At 38.8% G+C, this 19755-nt stretch overlaps 1 protein-coding gene across 3 annotated transcripts in view; it reads left to right on the forward strand.

Annotated features, from left to right (window-relative positions):
- Window positions 1-19755, forward strand: part of LOC106053378 (uncharacterized) — a 136039-nt gene that overhangs the window by 85536 nt on the left and 30748 nt on the right. For all 3 annotated transcript variants that reach the window (XM_056017955.1, XM_056017956.1, XM_056017959.1), the window contains exons 2-4: window positions 1097-4046; window positions 15279-15360; window positions 16677-16780. In XM_056017955.1, coding sequence (XP_055873930.1) covers window positions 1140-4046; window positions 15279-15360; window positions 16677-16780 — 3093 coding nt within the window. In that variant the 5' untranslated portion in view covers window positions 1097-1139. The remainder of the gene's footprint in view (window positions 1-1096; window positions 4047-15278; window positions 15361-16676; window positions 16781-19755) is intronic.

Raw genomic sequence — 19755 nt, forward strand, 5'->3', positions numbered from 1 at the left:
AAGTGTGTTTATGTATGTATGTATGTGTGTGTGTGTGTGTGTGTATGTATTTATGTATGTATGCATATATGTATAAGTGTGTTTATGTATGTATATATGTATGTATTTGTGTGTGTGTATGTATGTATGTATGTATGTATGTGTGTACGCAAAAAACCTAGGTGTTATAATAAATGAAAAACTGTCATGGAATCCACATATTGATGAAACTATAAAAAAAATCCAACAAAGCATTAGGGTTTATTAAAAGAAATTTCTATAAATCAAATAAGAACATAAAACTGAAATATTATTTAATTTTGGTTAGGCCAATAATAGAATATGCATCCTCCGTTTGGGACCCCTCAACTCAAGAAAACATTAAGAAACTGGAACAGACACAAAATAGAGCAGTGAGATTCATAACAAACGAATATTCACATTTGACTAGAGTAACACCTTTAGTAAAATCACTAAATTTAGAAAGCCTTCAGGACAGAAAACTCAAAAGTAAAGTAGCAATTATACATAAAACACTGAACCATAATCTTCAAATAAAAAAACAAAATTTAATAAAATACTCTGAAAGACACAAAGATAATGGCACACTCCTCGTCCCATATGCTAGGACAAATTTGTACAAATACTCCTTCTTCCCTAGTGCTATTAGAGAATGGAATGGGTTGCCTGAGCTAGCCAGGAAAACCTGTGACTTGGCAGAATTTAAGTCATTGGTTAATATGCATGACTAAATGCATGAAGCGTAGGACGTAATCATCTTCTTTTTTGAAGTAACGTCTGTATTGTATAAGATGTATGTATGTATGTATGTATGTATGTATGTAGGTATGTATGTATGTGTATGTATGAATGCATGTATGTCCTGCATATAAATCAAAACAATTTGACCAATCTTTATACTAACTGACAGAGCGTTCCAAGAATATTGGAGTTTAAGAATTTTTTTCTTTTTAGTTTATAATATAAATTAATGATAATAAATTCCGCTTAAAAATTCTTTAAAATGAAAATGATTGATCATATATTTTTTCTCTAAACTTGACAAAGTTTTACTAAGAAGACTTTTCTTTTCATGTTTTCTTTTATTTATTTCCAGATTTTTACCACATTTGTAGTGACGATGTAAACTTGCAGAAATAATGACGTCAGTCACACGTGGTGGCAGCCACATTGGAAGTCATGCAGACAAAAACGGTGGTGGCGCCTACCACCAAAATCATCACAGGCTGTCAAACAGCAGCGCCACCATTCAGATTAAATCGACTTCAGCAAAAAGTGGTGTCAGGGGAGCCTCAGAGTCAAACTATAAAGCCGCAGAAGGCAATGATGCTCGCTCTCCTAGATCTTACGAACAAGGAGCTCGAGGCAGCGTGGCGAGTGGTGAAATCCCTTATGGGCGTTCTTCTAGGCATCACGAGGACATAACGATGTCTTCTCCTTCCAATGGGCACAGTTCGAATCATTACAATTCAACGACTTCGTCCAGGATTCGCTCGGCGGATCGTGATCGTGGACAGTATTCTGACAATGGGGCGTCCAAAAGAAGAGATGACGGGGCGCAAAGAACACGCCACGCTGGCGCTCCTCGCGACGATGACATTGATAGATATTTTACGTTGCAGCATGAGAGCAAAAGCAGCTCCAAGAAAGGTAACTCGTTACGAAGGTCGACATCAACCGACTATGAAAACCCTGAACATGGAGAGATGCCTTCCAGAAGATCCAGAGACAAAGATCATGATTCCAAAGACAGACGGCGCAGCAGCTCGCAGACGAGAAACCCAGAATGGACTGAGAAAGATCTAAGAGGGCAGCCATCAACAGCTTACAGTGACCATAGGAGGTCATCCAAGACTGAATACGATTACAGGGACGACGCTTATGGGAGACGTACTTCTGAAATGTCGTATAGGGAAACTCAGGGTCAGTATGAACGCCGACGCAGCAACGCCGGACAAAGTGGTGACGGACTTCGCTACCATGACGATGGTTCTCGCTCGTCATTGAGACTTTCATCCAGTAGGCAGAGTTTGGAATCCGACTCTGATCGATATTACAACTCACGCCAGAAAAACAGCGGGTCAACCTACTCAGTCCATGACGAGAGAGACATGCACCAAGGGTATGCAACGACTGGAAGAAGATCCAGCAATGTCAAGTCCTATGATTATGCTACTCTGCCCAAAGCCTCATCCAATAATGGAATCCCCATCGAAAGAACCTCGGTAACGAACTCTGCAGTAAGTAGCACCAAAAGCGCCATTAGGTCTTCCCAAGGAAAGGACACGTATCGCAAAGAAGGAACTCAGCTGGGTGAAGATCGAGCATCGAAGGTTAAAGGCGAAGACACTCGTAGAGAAGATTCTACTCAAAGTAAAGCTCTTAGAAGTCCAGCACTACAACAGCGATCGAACGAAGACAATGAAAATGTACCTGTATCACACAATGATGGCAACAGCTCAAGCAGGAAGTCATCTGCTCGGTCTAATCAAGATACTGGATTCGTTTCGTCTTCTTCCTCTTCGTCTCGCCGAGAAGAACCTCAATCTAGAACCAATCCGCATGCCTCTCCACTTTCAAGTCATTCCGATGCCGAACCTGCAAGAAACAGAAGGAAATCTCAGATTTCTTCCAATCATAATCCTGAACCTTCAACTCATGCTCAACACACAAAAGACCACTACGTGTCATCTAGCAGTAAAGGAGATTCAAGTTTAGAAGAACCTATACACGGGCATGGATCCCATTCCAAGGAAAGTCTAAAATCTATTGAAAATCCACTAAGGGATTCTCCGTCTATGAGCCGAGACACTATTAACAAATCAAATATTTTCAAAAGTAACCAATCCCTCAATGATGAAAACGCAGCATCTATCGCGGCAAAAGCAAGGAATGCCTTGCCATCAGAAAACCAAATTCCCAGGACCTCACATGTTGCCTCAAGAGCTCAACCTAAATTAGAATCTGGTACCTCAGCCCCAAAGACGAATAACTCCAGATCTTACATTGCAGGAAGCATCTCATCTTTACTGGCTCGTGCTACCGGTGGACAATCGGCCTCTTCACAGGGTAACCGAGACTTCACTTCCGTTAGCGAAAGGTGGCGAAGCCTAAAAGAAGGTATTCTGTCAGATGCTGAATCAAGTACTTCCGGTGGCAAAGAGAGTGCTGCGGCTTTGTTCACAGCAGCCGCCACAAAGTTCATCACCTCTTTACCAAATTCTATTGTGAAAAACATTCCCTTACAAACAAACACGCCATCTCCTCCAGCTTCAACAGCTTCCACACCTGCAGGGGCGACACCTCAAACACGCCTCAAGACTCAATCCCATAACAGAATTCCAGATTTTAGCACAGCTGCTAAAAAGGAAGATATTTTTTCCATCCCCAGGTCTAAGACCGAAGAAAGAGGCCATCTTGCATTGTCAAAACCAGAAAGCAGCGTAAACACAAACCCAGCTAACGGTGACAAATATTTAAACCAAGAGAAACAACTTTCGTTTGAAAAACCGCCACATATAGATAGAGCCTCCAATATACAGAAACAATCTAGTACAGAGAAACAGACTACATCTAGTGATCAACATAGCTCAGAGAAAACAACGTCCTTGGAGCAAAAACTTGGAGGAGAAAGAGGTTTAAGCTCTAAAGATAAACAGCTCAACCCCGAGAAGCAGCTCAACTCTGAGAAGTCATCTTCTGAGAAATTGCAGAGTCCCGAACAAAGTGTGATCAACGATAGAAAGCTTAGTTCAGAGAGGCTGTCTCATACTGACAGGCTGTCTCATACCGACAGGCTGTCTCACACAGACAGGCTGTCTCATACTGACAGAATATCACGTTCGCCCAAGGAGGACAGGCGGTCGGAGGTGAGCAAGGACAAAATCTATGCTGCTCGTAATGGTCTCAGCAATGCTAACCCTCGAGGAAATCCTCGACCCAGCGTCGTTTCATCTACTCTAAGCAACGGCCGTACCCATGGCTATTCCAAGCTGGACACCTCAGAGAAGCTGGACAGCCCACAAACTGATGATAGCGGTCAAATGGTGAGTACGGGCAATATGAATTTTAAGGCTTGAGTCTCGCGTAGCATCCTATTATTTCGACCTCTTTAAATTCTTGAAACATCTTTTAACACACATTGAAATGTGTCCGAAATCTGAAGCACGCGCGAAAGGACTTCACATGACCACTATCAACACATGACCACTATAAACACATGACCACTATAGTGTCACTATTGACACATGAGCGCTATAAACGCATGACCACTATAAACACATGACCACTATAAACACATGACCACTATAAACATTGATGGGGCGCGTTGGTCGAATAGTAGCGTGCTTGGCTGCCAGGGGTCACGATCTCGAATCTACTCACCGGGATTCCGGATCCCCTGACTCCACGCAACCCCAATGGGTTAGGGTACGGTACCCATACGTAGGGAAAGTAAAGGCGGTTGTAGTCTGACGAAATGACACTCTCGTTACTGCCGAACTTACGATGTTTGTATATTTAAATTAGCCCAGTCACGACCTCAAAACAAAGTACAACAATACTGTGAGCAATTCTTTGACAATGGGAATAGACTCTAGATACGTTTACAATAATTGACAAGTTCATATAACAACTAGTGACACCTATATCTTCTATTATCTAGCCGTGACTTTCTAAATGTAATCTTTTTTTTTTTAATTAGGTTTGATACAAATGCCCATTTAATTACACGACAGTTAAAATGTATTCTGACTTGATATGGTATCGTTGTTACATAAACAATACAATAATTCACTCACAGTTGATATGAGTCGTAGTTTGAATAGAATACATTAAACTAGAGGAATACTGTACTCCCTTTGCAAATCATGTGTATTGTTAGAAGTTAAGAACATGTTGGTTTATTGGCGATCATCTCACTCTCAGGTATTTATTTAGATTTGTGTAAATCAAACAGTACAACGTAATCTGTGACATCCAAGTCTCGAGACTATGTGAACAATCAGGAAAGTCTCGAGAGTATATGTTAACAAAAAACGGAATGGTTTCTGCACTTTTTTCCTATAATTAAAATCATGCATTGGTATATCTTTATAACCACACGCTTTAAAGACCGGCTTAGGGGCCAACTTTCCTTGGCTGACATAGAAGAGAGCACCTGGTTGCATGCGGCCTCAGAACCAGACAGCTGGAGGTCACTTACAAAGGATGCAGGATACATATTTGAGACCAAAAGAAAATCCGCTGCCGAGGACAAACGCAGACGGCGAAAAGAAAATCTCAATCGACCACCTGCGGACAATGGTTATGCTTGCCCTGGATGTGGCAAAATATGTAGGTCACAGCTGGGGCTCCGTAGCCACGGGAAATAACTGCATTCCTAATTAATATTCGGACTCGAAGACAAGCCTTATTATTATCATTATGATTATAACTGCACACAGATAGGAAACGCCTTGAGATAGTACACCGATACTATTAATCTGTCAGTTAACCATTTATAATGTGAACTTTTTGTCAGTGAACCAATTGTCCCTGAACCATATGCAAGGTGAACCAATAGTCATAAACGATTCGTAAACAATTTTTTGAGAACAATTTGTTGTGAACCCTTTCAACTGAGGACGATAAAACAAATTTCTCTTTAGTTGTTTAATGTAACTGAAAGGGAGATAAAAAATGAAAAATTAAATATTACTATAAACTCAGTTATTTCCCTTTTAATATCTTGTTCATAATAAGTTCACATGCAGAAGAGGATCGATTATCCGGACTAATTTTGAACGGGGTCTGTCCGTATAATCGATTGTTCGGCTTACCGAATACGTTTTAGTATAAACGGTTCATTTCACCAAAAATATAAAGAAAATTCATAAATCGTTATCGCACGATTATAAGAAGATTTGTGTTTACCTGAATGACAATACATGTGATAGATCTACCAACAATTCCGTTAGATTACCTTTTTTTTTTTAATGATCAATTTCTTGTTACAACGTAAACATTGATGACATTTTGAATAACACGGCAGATTGTGGTTTTTAAATCTGCATCGATTCGTTGTACACTTAGTAGTGCATCGGGTGTAACCTTTGCCCTCCGATCGATGATTGTGGAATCGCGGCGGTACGAAACATGTATAAAAACTTTAATTTTGTTGGCTATTATTAGCTCATATAATTATGTCAGCTTTATTACTAATGTATCTTTATTTATATACTTGCAGAGTAACTAATCTTCTAACAGAAAAACGTGCATATAGAAAACTATACCGTTTGATCGTCTAAGAGCTGAGCCGAAGGCTTTCGAGCTCTAAGTTTGAAAAAAAAACTGTTTAAGCGTCAAACAATAAAAAACAAAAAACCTGCGTGAACCACCGTTCTGTCTGGAAGAGACCCAAGTCAATGCCTATGTAAAGCACTGCTATTTCCGATGCATCGGGCATCCCGGGCGCATGGGCCGGACATGGCCGAAGGCCGAGTGCACCGGGGATCTCCGCCATTTTCCTATGTTGTACCAAGCTAACCGTGGAGGACTCGCCATTAGGACTCCGCCATTAGGACTCCGCTCCGTGCAATGGGTAAACTCTCTCCTACCCGTGGACACCCCCATGGGAGTTTTGTTTTGCTATTCATTTAGCCTAACCACTTCCTCTAATGGTCGTTTCCACACGAGCACCACTATACCAACTATACCAACACGGGCGAAAGTACGCAACATTTGACGCAGCGGTTAAGCCCTGGCCGTTTTGGAGCGAAAAGCTCTGACGATAGAAAGAAGGGTGAAAGTGCAACAGCACCTGGTGATTTTAGATGCCCAACCTGTGACTGCAACCGACAACTCTCTTTTGCCTTGAATAAAATATCTTCCAATTACAGGCCAGACCATTCTTTGATGTTGTCTTCCCATCGCTTTCTCTGTCTGCCCTTTCTTCTGTTCCCTGGTAATGTTTCCCAAAATAAGGTCTTTACGAGCCCTGGGGACCTTGTGATATGGCCATACAGTTTTGGTTTGCTCTGTTTTAACACCGGTTTGCAGGTCATCGTGGGGCCCAATTGACATTGTGATCCTTTTTTGAATTTACTTATTGGTGGTGCGGTCTTTCACCCTTCTTTCTACTTCTGGTATGTATGTTATCTGCAATCCAGGACTTTTCCTTTATGCTTGTTGCCATTGAGATCTATCCAGTGCATTATTTTCCAAAACGTTAAGAACTGTTGTGTCAATTTTGAAGAGCTTCATGTCACGTTTGCATACATCAGTATACTTTAAAGGCGACTTGCGGCTCTCCTGCATTCTATTAGATAAAGGTGTAGATTGAGATATTAACTAGTATTGTATGTTGCAATCAAGTGTGAGCTATTTTTCCGGATTAATCGATCGATTGTTTTTGAAAGCGTTACTCATCTAGGATTGTACCTTTCAAGATGAAGATTTATTAGGAGACCGAATCCCTGACAGACAAGAAATTTGTTAAGGTTAACCATTTAGTCACAAGACGCACCAATTTTCACGATAGCATGATAAAAGCCCAATACCATTACTAGAAGTAAAATACCACAGTACCTACAAGGGGTGTCGTCCTGTATTTCGGACTTAGCCACCATGGTCCAGAGTTTAAATCCTTCCTGCTGGCATTTCCTGTCGTCCTGCAAGGGATTCGAACTAATGCCTAAGGTGTGATTGCCTTCATTTCTGAAGAAACATGCGAAAGTCAATGTCACGCGTATATCTAGGTCAGTCAAACAGAAGTAAACAACTTTTAAAGAAAAAACAAACAAGACAGACAAAGTTGTTAGTCACGTAACAGAACTTTGTAAATGGAGGAATTGTAAATGGAGCAAGGGTAGGTAATGACAGAAGTATGTAAAATTAGCCCTGCGTTGCCTCCCTTGGGCCGACTAAAATGGAAACGATTTTCTTCAACTTGGCAAGGGAGATAACAAAGTGTGGACACACAAACTCGTTACATTCTTACCCGCCCTTGACAGCATTGTTCGGGCGCTGTCGTCATGGCAACGCGTGGAATCCATTCATTATAGACAACTTTATAAGGGGTTGTGGTTTATGATATAATACTTTCAAAAAAAGCAATGCTTATATTATGATATTATTTTGTTCAAATTTTAAAAATTCCAATTCTAGAAGATAACGTCTAGACCAGTTAAAGTGTAAACACAGTAATTTTTTCTTTGTTTAAAAACCGATTTTGAAGATTAAATACTTTCACAGAGACTAGTAAAGTAAACTAAGAAAAGAAAGTTATTGAGAGATGTTCTAGAAATATAAGGTGACCCAAGTGATACACATGTAAAAAAATATTTATATTAGCTGAGAGTATTCAATTAAACGATAGCTCACTAAAACAAATTGCCTCACCAAATCCTTAGCCTGTTGGACCGCTGGGGCACCTGCAAGAACTGTCAACCACCCTTCTCCATTCCTCTCTGCCCTTTGCTTTGGATATAATTTTATTCACTGACAGGCTTGTTCATTCCTTGATGATGTCTTCCCATCGCTTTCTCTTTCTTCCTCTTCCTCCTCTTCCTGGTACTGTTCCCTGAAAGAAGGTCATTGCGAGCCCTGAGGACCTTGTGATGTGGCCACAGAGTTTGAGTTTATGTTTTTTTGACCGTGTTTATCAGGTCATCGTGGACCCTGTATTATTAAAATAAAAAGTTGAGATTTTATAAACTAAAAATTTACACTAACAATAATTAACACTTTATTATGTTTATACTACAGTGTAATACTTTGATTTTTCAAGAATCAATGAAAAAAAAAGGATAAAATAGTAAATTTTTTATTTGCCCAACAGACTTCGAGATTCCTGCTTCTCGCTGGACTACGCATTTCTGCTACCCCTCCTTCCACGACCAGAAAATGGCGGAACATCAAGATTTTCCTCACCCATGATATATCGCTTTATCATATCTTTCGTCGAACCCTTTACTTAACTTGTTTATCTAACTTTCTGAAAATTAAACAAGAGGATCTCAAAGTGGTACATGTTAACCCGTATTCGATGATGTATGCTGCCAATTAAGTTCCATCTCACTAAGGAATACACCGCTCAACTCTTTAACCCTTTGTTTTCCCATTAAAAGTGAAGTTTAATTTGAATTATTATTTACTTATTGCAATTGAGATAATATGTGTACAATAGTGTACATAGCATGATTTTTAGGCCCATATTATATTTAACACTGTACCCGTTAGAAATGCCCCCACCAAAAGTTTTCCGAAATGAATACAATGCATTATACATCAAAAAAGTATTATTCACTCTATTTTTATTATTTAGATAATGTTTATGCACTCAAAACCTATTCGGTGTCACAATTTAACACATCCTTAATAAACTATTTAATAAATATGAATAGGTGAATTATCATTACACTTTACGAACCAGTGGCCTTGTTGGATTTGATCTCTTTAGGGTTCCCTGAATTTTGACATTTAACATCATGACATGAGATAATGTACTTAATAAATATATGACATAATAATATATAACTCAGGTTACTCCCTGAGAGTAATTCCGCACGGAAAGAGTTAATAATGTGAGGAAACGTACATAACAACAGAAATAGCACGATTGCATGGCAGTGGTGTAAGGGTTAATATTTAATGTAAGAAAAAATTCGGACACACGTTTGGGGGTCCCCCTCAAGTGGGGCCCGGTGGTGGAAGGACCTTCGTATTATGATCCCCACCCTAGCTACGCCACTGTTACGAACGGTATCTAAAAATGACTTTTAAAAAAAATAGATTTGACTGCTTTTGTTACTAAAATCGGCAGTTGGCAGTAGGTCATTGCGTCCCTCTCCAAAATAGCTTTAAAAAAATATTTATAGGAGAGGGCAGAAGAGAATAGTGGAGAGGACTCAACAAATCTGTTTACGGTCCCCCACTGTATTCTATATCTGTTTTCTCTGCTGCAATTTCAAGTTTGCAAGGCGGTACCCTTTCAGTTTGAGATACACCGGAATTGAGATCCATGCCGATTTCCTCTTGACTGGTAGATTAACGCGAGCTTCGGGCTGTGGCTCTGAGCCTGTTAAATATTCATTTGAAAGATGTTATTTTTTTCAAGTGCCATTCTGTTTTTCTCTTCTTCTGGGTTTTATTTCTCTTTTGTACCAAATAATGTGAACGCTCTCAGAGAGTGTTGTCAATAATGTACACACTGTATTCTATGCAGCTCTTGGTATAGGCGTCTGAAAACGTGAGCATGGAGATCTAATTGCTATCTACATTAAAGGTTTTTGTTTCAAGCTGGTCGAGCTTTTGTTTTGCTGTGAATTAAAGAAAGGAGCCCTTTTAATGGCATTCAACACTTTCTTCGGCATTCGCTTGTGTGTATAAAGATATTTGTGTGTTTGGGTGTGTAGATAGACAGACAGACAGACAGATAGACAGACAGACAGACAGACATACAGACAGATAGACAGACTTATAGATAGATAGATAGATAGATAGATAGATAGATAGATAGATAGATAGACAGACAAACAAATGGATATATATATATATATATATAGATAAAGATAGATAGATAGATAGATAGATAGATAGATAGATAGATAGATAGATAGATAGATAGATAGATAGATAGATAGATAGATAGATAGATAGATAGATAGATAGACAGACAGACAGACAGACAGACAGACTTTTTGGCGCAGCGTTTTGGCCCTGACCGTTTTCGCGCTAGAAGTTCTAACAATAATATATAACAAGAAAAAAAAACATTTAAAAAATACTTTCTAAAAAAAAAGCTTAAACTAAGTGTAATTGTATCCAATAGTTTAGATCAGTCATGTCATTTAGTTTGTAACAGATCTAGACTAACAACAATAAATCTGTACGACTAGAAATATTTTTACCAATGGTCATGCTTTTAGCTATCTCCATGCGCTATATCTTATCATTGTTTGGACCAGTTGGGTAGAGTGGGGCGAGGAGAAGAAAGAGATATCTGGGTGAATTTCACCGTAATCGTTGTTTTTTTTTAACGACTTCGAGCTCATGATTCAAGCCTCCACAGGCCGACATTCTAACAACACTGAGGTGTGTAGAAGATTGATAAAAGAAGATTGTATAGTTATGTATTGTTTGTTTCAAACTTACTTTAAAACGGCGACCTATGAAGGGGACTAATTCAACGTATACCACCACTTCCGCCAAATACAATTTATTTCCTTTGTTTGAGATAGCAAACAAAATAATTAATTATCTACAGATGATAACCTAATTGGTTAATTTTTTTTATATTGATTCTTGTGTTGTTAGGTAAAAGAAATAATTGTGCAACATTTTGAGCTTGATCCGAGATTGGGTTTGGGAGAAATAACTTGTACAAACTTTTTACCAGACAGACAGAATGAGTTGATATAAGCTTTGTAAGAAGGCTGTTTACCAAGCTGCCAATGTAAACTATTTGCTCTATTAGTAAAGTAAACTTTGGTAAGGGCATAGCGTATTATTTAAACTTGTTCTGTTGCTTAGGTGTATTTTTAATTATTGAAGCTCCGTCATCAGTTCCAATCTAGATTTGGCATTGAAACCGATTACTGAGAAATGCTGACGCAATCAGATTTCTGGAGAATTTGAATAAATGTAGCCAACAAGGGGAGACTACCACTAGCACTAGCTGAGCAAGGAACACAAATGTTGTGTCGACTTAGGTTTACAAGAAATCGATTCTGTCCTTATTTCCGATGTGCTGGCTGGCTGTGTCCATCATTTCGTACAACACATGTGTAATTTTCTTTTTAGATGCATGTGTGTTTATTTAGGTAGAGTGTTCTTATGGGTGTGTATGATTGGGTCATGATTGCCCTGAGCAGCGGGATATTTTCTTCTAATATATAAGATGCATTGGCGTGGAATTTGTGGATAACACGGGACACTTTAAAAAGCCAAGTTGACACATCTACCTAAAGCCGTATCCTTAAACACTAAAGCAAAGTCTTAGAAATACAAATACTTATCAGCTCACATACGTGCAGGCTCAAACACATACACTCTCATAAGCGAGACCATCGCAAACACAGGCACGCTTACTCAAACACACACAACATATCACACACACGATCACATTACAAAACACACACACACAACCTTTTTTTTGTTACTTTATTTTGAGTTACCCTTTTCCTAAATCAGATTCACCAACAATGATAAGATCGATACTCATATTTAAACGATGCCAGCAATTCTTACAACCGAGGCCACCATATTTTCTTTCCTGGTAAATAACCCAAAAAAAAAATGTGGGACACGTGTGTGCAGTTATATATGTCAGGTGTGAGCGTGTCACTTCTCTTGTGTGTTTGTGTGTGAGTATCATTCACGCGCGCCTGTGTTCTGTGATCTGTGAAGCGGTTGTTATATAGGATCGATACGACGCTTCATGGCCAGTTAGCCCTGTAGGAAGCTTACCGTAAATTTCTTCCCTCTCTCTCTCTCTCTTCCTCTCTTCCTCTCTCTTTCTCTCTCTCCGTATCTGTCTCCTGAACACTAATAGACTCAACTATATTTGTCAATACTTTCCAGTGCTACATCCTATCTTCCAGCGTTATCACTAGACTCTTTCAACCAAATTCCAACATGGATTTCTGGGTCAGATCACGACGTAATGTCATTTGCCGATTCCCTTTTTTAAACTCTTGACTCTACGGAACAAAATTAAACTTGGTGGTACCAGAAAACTTTTGACTTGAAACTTGTTGATATTTTTTCTAACATCTCCATTGATGGCCAACAGAAGTAGGTCAGTCAGCAGAAGGCGGGAATGCGCTATGTTAGTTTATTCTGTAATTTCTTAATTTCCTGGTAAGTTGCTTGTAGTATATTTATTAATTAGTATAATTTCCCTTATCAGCTTGCAAATTCTTCCTCTGGACAGGTATCTTGAAAATGGTTCTAAAGATTTTCCAAGAAATTTGACAGATTATGTATATCTTTGGGGAAAAAATGACCAACTAAATGGCGACAGGGAAAAGTCGGGTTTGATCGTTACAATGTGGCTTGATGTCCAGACAATCTCTATCTTGAACACACATTCACCAGCGGGTATTCCCGCAATGTTTTCAGCGCTAACTAAATAAATGTTCAGAAACCTTTTGCGTACCGTCTTCTAAGTCTGAATCTATAGGCCTCTATTAATAGAATTTTATATACACAGAGTAGTTTTTTTTATACTTTCGCTTAATCAGGAATTTTTTCGGATCTGAGGAAACGTGAAAAATGTTCAATTTTTAAATCAATCATTCATTAGTTAATAAATGTAAAATAATCGCTCTTACAAAAGTAATCAGCTTCGTAGAGTAGAAATTGTCTTCAAAAATTTGTTATGTTACTTGTTATGAATAAGAATTTAAGCATATTGTCCATGTGAAAGCTCATTTCAAAACCTTACCTAAATATTTATTTTTCTGGGCCTTGTAGCTCAATATTAATCTATTCCAAGCAAGACTGGAGCCGTGTCAATGAAAAGGTCATATTACGCGTGAGATCTTGACATTTTCACCAGATTAATTAATCTTGTTTTTTTTTTCGTGAAAACAACAACACCGCAACTGAAAAGTTCCACAAACACTGACCTTCTACGTCGCAACCATGTCGGCAGTGTAGACCAATAGGTCGTTGCCACGTCACAGATCTGACGCCTGCTGTTATTGTCGTGTTAAAATAAAAAAATGTGAATGGAACATTCCCATGTTTAACATAGATAAATCCAATCCACTAAATCATTAATACCCACAGATCGTATCCAGCTAGTTACTTAAAAGCATTCGTCATGACGTATCCAGCTAGTTACTTAAAAGCATTCGTCATGACACTGTTATTTGTAAAAGATGGTGCAACTGTTGGAACGTCTATTTCTAAATGTACTTACAGGATGACTTGATTTTTTTTTTTTTTGGGGGGGGGGTTCAAATCAAGTTTCGAGTTTTTCTAAAGGGGGGCCGCAATCAAATTCTTGAACCACCTGCACCTTGTTACGCTACTGCACATACAACACAATGCATACCGTAACACGCTTGTTAAAAAATATCTTTTGTCATTGTCGAATGGGGCTTGAAATAGAAGCCGCTCTCAAAAGTGGCATGTAAAGTAAAGTAAAAGTCCCCCTTTCAGACCTTGCGATTGCAGGGTGTCATGTGGCCAGTACAACGAACAACCATCTTAACTTTCCCCAACTAAGTAAGGTACCCTGAAAAATCCCGAATTCTAAATCCCAGTCTTTACCGAGATTCAAACCCAGGACCCCAGGTTCTGAAGCCAAGCGCTTAAATACTCAGCCATCGCGCCCCCTCAAAAATGGCCTGGGGCTTGAGATATTAGGCCCTCTCCAATGTGGCATGAGGCTTAAAGTATCACAAAACTGGAGAGTAGAAACCTCAAGGGTCCAAACCAGGTAGCCAGGTCAGTAGGTTCATTAGCTATGGAATAAATAAATATATTGAACAGGAAATCTGATCATTAACATTTTGACTCATTGTATTGCCAATGGCCTAGAACAATTTAACTAGTGCTCAATCTACAGGAAACAGTAAGAATTTCAAACAGTTGTTTTGTCTTGAGTTGTAGAACTTTCTAAACAATTTTCTAGGAGATCACTTTCCCTCGTGTGATATTTTGATTGTGTGAAATATCGCTGTCAAACATAAGGCGCCATGGAATGTCCAAATCCTTTCTTTCAAACATAAGGCGCCATGGAATGTCCAAATCCTTTCTTTCAAATACACCAGGCAGTCCATTACCGATATTCCATAAACTCTGCAATATTAGACATTATCTTTGCTTTTATTATTATATTCAACATCATGTAAACACTTTTCGCCTTTTTGACATAAAAGATTATTATACTTATTATACTACATCTTTATGTCCTCACTGGCATAGAGGAAAGTAGCTGGCTTCAGATGGCCTCTGAAAAAGACAGTTGGTGAACTCTCACAAAGGCTGCGGGACAATATTTGAGACTTATAGAAAAGCCATTACTGAAGACAGGTGCAGAAGACAAAAAAAAAACGTAAATAGATCGCCAGCGGACAACGGCTTTCTCTGCACGAGATGCGGAAAAATATGAAGGTCACAACTGGGTCTGCGTAGTCATGTGAAAGATTGCACTCATCCTTAATCTTCGGAATCAAAGACATTGCCATTCATTAACTGGAGTGCATCAATAGACCGTGTAACTTTGGCCCCTGTTAAATGAAGTTTCTATGCATTCTATAATTCTTTGAAATAAATTATCATTTCAGACGCCACCAGACCAGGGCGCCGACATGAAGAGGCGCAGCAAAGAAATGGACGGGGAGCTGACCTCCTTTCTGCCAGCCGAAAGTAAGTCTGCTACTTATGGCTAGTTAAGAAACAGGTTCGAATCTTGGTGTTTGAGGCAAGGAACATTTTGTTTTATTGTTGATGATGAGGGGAAAAAATTGAAATGGGGGGGGGGAGGTTTCAAACGTATCGAGAAATATGGCGGCAGTTGGTTGTGTTTATCACAGAACACACTTAAAAACAATTTGCAAATTGAAATAGGACCCTCCTCATGGATTAGAACTGTTTTGTTTTTATGTATGGATAGGATGTATTTTTGCTTAATTTATCAGAAGCTATTATCAACTGGTCAAATATATTTTCATAGCCATATAAAAGTGCGTAATATTTGAATTCTTAGAAAATGCAACACATCAGGTCTCCATTTATTATTTACATCTTTCCTTTTGTCCGCCCTCTTTTTTTTTTCTCCAAGCCTGTTAGTGATCACCCCCTGGTCAGTACAACTGTCCTCAGCTGAGTGTGTCTCCCAGTCTTCTCCATCTTTTCTGCTTTATGAAAAATTTGGTAATGTTCATATTTTTTTATAACTCAAGAAAGAAAGAGTGTGTAACACAAACTCGTAGGCGGCCCCTGCTGATCAGTCGTATATATTAAATTACACTATGAATTAACATTAACACAGTTGTCAATTATATCGATATTGTGAAATATTTAGTTGTATGGAAAGTACATATTAGTTTTTTAAAACAAAGTAGAACGCTTTTAGAAGATCATGAATAGCTACTGCAGTAAGGAATGCAGAAATATTTTTTTTATTTCTGTATTTTTTTAACAATTCATTTGACAAATATAAAAAAAACACACACACATACACACAGAGAGAGAGAGAGAGAGAGAGAGAGAGAGAGAGATATGCTAACTACAATATACAGTAGGGTTATTTTTTAAGACTTTCCAGTGTAACCTTGTTTTTTAAATGGTAGGCCTTTATGTCTTTGATAAATAATAGTTTTAAAATGTAATTTTTTTTAATAAAAGAGTTCGCTTTCATAAGACCAAAAGTAACCATTGTATCTATTATGAAATCGATACAGGCAATAGAAAAAAAGCTGGCTTTCATCAACTGTGCGACAGACAGACTGCACAAAACCAATAGCTTTTAATCCAGTCCGTGACTTTAAAGTGCCCAGGTTTCTCTGCACCATCTAGAATTCCATATCTTTGCTCTGACAACTTAATTAATTTTTTTGTTGTTGTTTTTTTTTTTGTTGTTTTTTTATTGGGTGGGGGGCGGGAAAGGGGGGGGATCGTATGTATTTTTTTTTTGTTTATTTCAATTCTCCGCATCTCATTTTTTTAAAAATCAATTTCAGTGTCCCGAAGAGAGGAAAAATTTCACGATGCGGCCCGCATGAACGATGCCGCCCTTATACGCGCATTGCTGAAAGAAAAGGTCAATGTCAACTGCAAGAACAGCGTAAGTCCTGAATGTCATCTATGGATGTCACCTCTCCCCCCTTAGAATCTAGCTAGCAGTGTGTGTGTGTGTGCGTGTTCTTATGCATGTGGCTTCTTCGTCTGTAGAGCTTAACCATTCAACTATTATTAGTTTCGTTGAAGTAGTAGATACAAGTTTTTAGTAATTTGTTAGTCTTGTCAGTATAGTTCTGATTTAGTACAGCTTAACTATTCCACTATTTTTTGTTTTGTTGAATTATTAGATAGAAGTTTTTAGTATATTTGTTAGCCTGATTTTGTATATTTTAAAAAAAAACTTTTATTAGTCTATATATGTTAGGATATAATCGTATGTATAAGAATGCTTATTTTTTTTGTTTTTTTGCGAGCAATTATCTTAAAAGTGTAATTTATGTTTAATTTCAAGCGTCTATCTATTAAAGTATTTAAAGCTTTAATCCCATCTTGTAAGCTGCGGACATTATCTCTCTGAATTACTAAGCGGTAGTTTGATTCCATGTACATAGATCGAAGTTTTAATCCGTTACTCTACCTATACAGACATTTTCTGGTTGTTTGTTTATGGTGAAAAACTAAATCTCATTTAATTTGTTTTTAAAGAGTATCATCATAAACAATTTTATTTTTGGGAAACGTGAAGGCTGAGTGTCATAAACAACTTGAATTCCGGAAAAAAAAAAGGATTCTTAAGTTGAAATTCCCCTTTTAAACATGTGTTTTTGATTAAATAATTTTTATGATTAGAGATTTACTGTTCGTTAATGTTTCACAAATTTTAATTGTCGAAATTTTTAGTATTAACTTTTAATAAATATAGTATTTATTTAGTAAATATTTCATCAAAAATCTCTCTTGTTTAGAGGCCGAGGGTTCTGTTATGACTTTGAGCTCTCCTGATGTTAATCTATCAGTCTCTTTCATTGCGTCTCCTCTGACATGCCCTGGTTCAACATTGCTATGGACATCCTGAGGTTTACGTTAGCGCACTTTGTTTTCATATGAACTCATGATTACTACAATAAAGTCGTCTTAACCTTACAGGCCAATATAAGATTAGCCTTAAAAAAAAAAACATTTAAATTTCTGTCCCAGTCACCGAGTTTCGCTGACTGAGGGACAGACAACTTGAGAATGAGCTTTAACTCTTTCTCTCCTAATTAACGATACCATCGTTGAATTGACCCCATTAAATTAAATTAAATTTTTGTTTTATAAACTTTGTATTTTGCGTTATATAAAAAGAGCATGCATTCTCCTATAATTCTATACCAAAAGTAACGTTTTCTGATTACAAACCTAAATGTGTTTGAAGTTCAATCATAACAGGGTAGAATGTACAAGTACGAACAATGAACAATTCTGTTAGAACAAGGAAAATAATCAAGTTAATAAGAATCTGAAAAACTCCAATGACTTCAGTCATTCCGATAGTCCCGGATATGAACCCTGTCCGACGTTATACCGCCCCCGTAAGAGGCTAGGACGAAGGCCCCAGGTAAGAGGCTAGGACGTAGGCCGCAGGTAAGATGCTAGGACGTAGGCCCTTGTAAGAGGCTAGGACGTAGGCCCTTGTAAGAGGCTAGGACGTATGCCCTTGTAAGAGGCTAGGACGTAGACGAACTGTATGAGGCTAGGACGTAGGTCCCCTGTATGAGGTTAGGACGTATGTCCCCTGTATCAGGTTTGGACGTATGTCCCCTGTATAAGGCTAGGACGTAGGCCCCCTGTATGAGGCTAGGACATAGGCCCCCTGTAAGAGGCTAGGGCGTAGACCCCCTGTAAGATGTTAGGACGTAGGTCCCCTGTATGAGGTTAGGACGTAGGTCCCCTGTATGAGGTTAGGACGTAGGTCCCCTGTAAGAGGCTAGGACGTAGGTCCCCTGTATGAGGTTAGGACGTAGGTCCCCTGTATGAGGTTAGGACGTAGGTCCCCTGTAAGAGGCTAGGACGTAGGCCCCCTGTAAGAGGCTAGGACGTAGGCCTCCTGTAAGAGGCTAGGACGTAGGCCCCCTGTAAGTGGTTAGAACGTAGGCCCCCTGTAAGAGGTTAGGTCGTAGGCTCCTTGTATGAGGCTAGGACGTAGGCCCCCTGTAAGAGGTTAGGACGTAGGTCCCCTGTATGAGGTTAGGACGTAGGTCCCCTGTAAGAGGCTAGGACGTAGGCCCCCTGTAAGAGGCTAGGACGTAGGCCTCCTGTAAGAGGCTAGGACGTAGGCCCCCTGTAAGAGGCTAGGACGTAGGCCCCCTGTAAGAAGCTAGGACGTAGGCCTAATCATCTTCATTTCTGAAGAAACGTACGAATCTTGTAAAAACCAAAAAGAAACCCCGAGTTCAAGGAAAACGATTTCCCTTCATTGGGTTATCTCCCTGAAGGGTTTCTAAGCTAAAGACGTTACTTTAACAGCACAATATGCTGTTCAGACGCTCAGTCGAGCGGGATCCAATCAATAGTACTACACAAAATGTCTTCAGATTCACCATAAATAGCTTTCAAGGATATGTTCTCTTCTTGGATAATTGTAGAATCGTTACATCAATTTCCTCATTTGTAAAATGGCAAAAGGTCATAGGTTAATAGTAGTTTCGAAATAAGTTTAAAACGCATGAGTAAATCCTGACTGTATATTATATCGGGATATAAGCGCATAGTTTCATTCATACTGAGTTATAGTCGAGTCTGGAAGTCTGTTGTTTTTTTTTAGACTCGCAAGTAAAACCTTTAAGATAATTTGAAACACAAAAAAACAGAACAAAAGTAGACTCAAAGAATTTTATTACTTTTTCTAAAAATATGATTGAATTTTCAACACTTATGGGGGCTATGGTGGCGTAGTGGCTGAGTTGTAAAGCCCTTGGCTTCCGAACCGAAGGGTCTCGGGCTGGAATCCCGGTCAAGACTGGGATTTGGAATTTCGGGATATTTAGGACGCACCCAAGTTCATCCAATTTCAACGGGTACTTGACCAAAGTAGAA

Source organism: Biomphalaria glabrata, chromosome 1 (genome assembly GCF_947242115.1).
Source record: "Biomphalaria glabrata chromosome 1, xgBioGlab47.1, whole genome shotgun sequence".
Taxonomy (NCBI): Eukaryota; Metazoa; Mollusca; class Gastropoda; family Planorbidae; genus Biomphalaria; species Biomphalaria glabrata.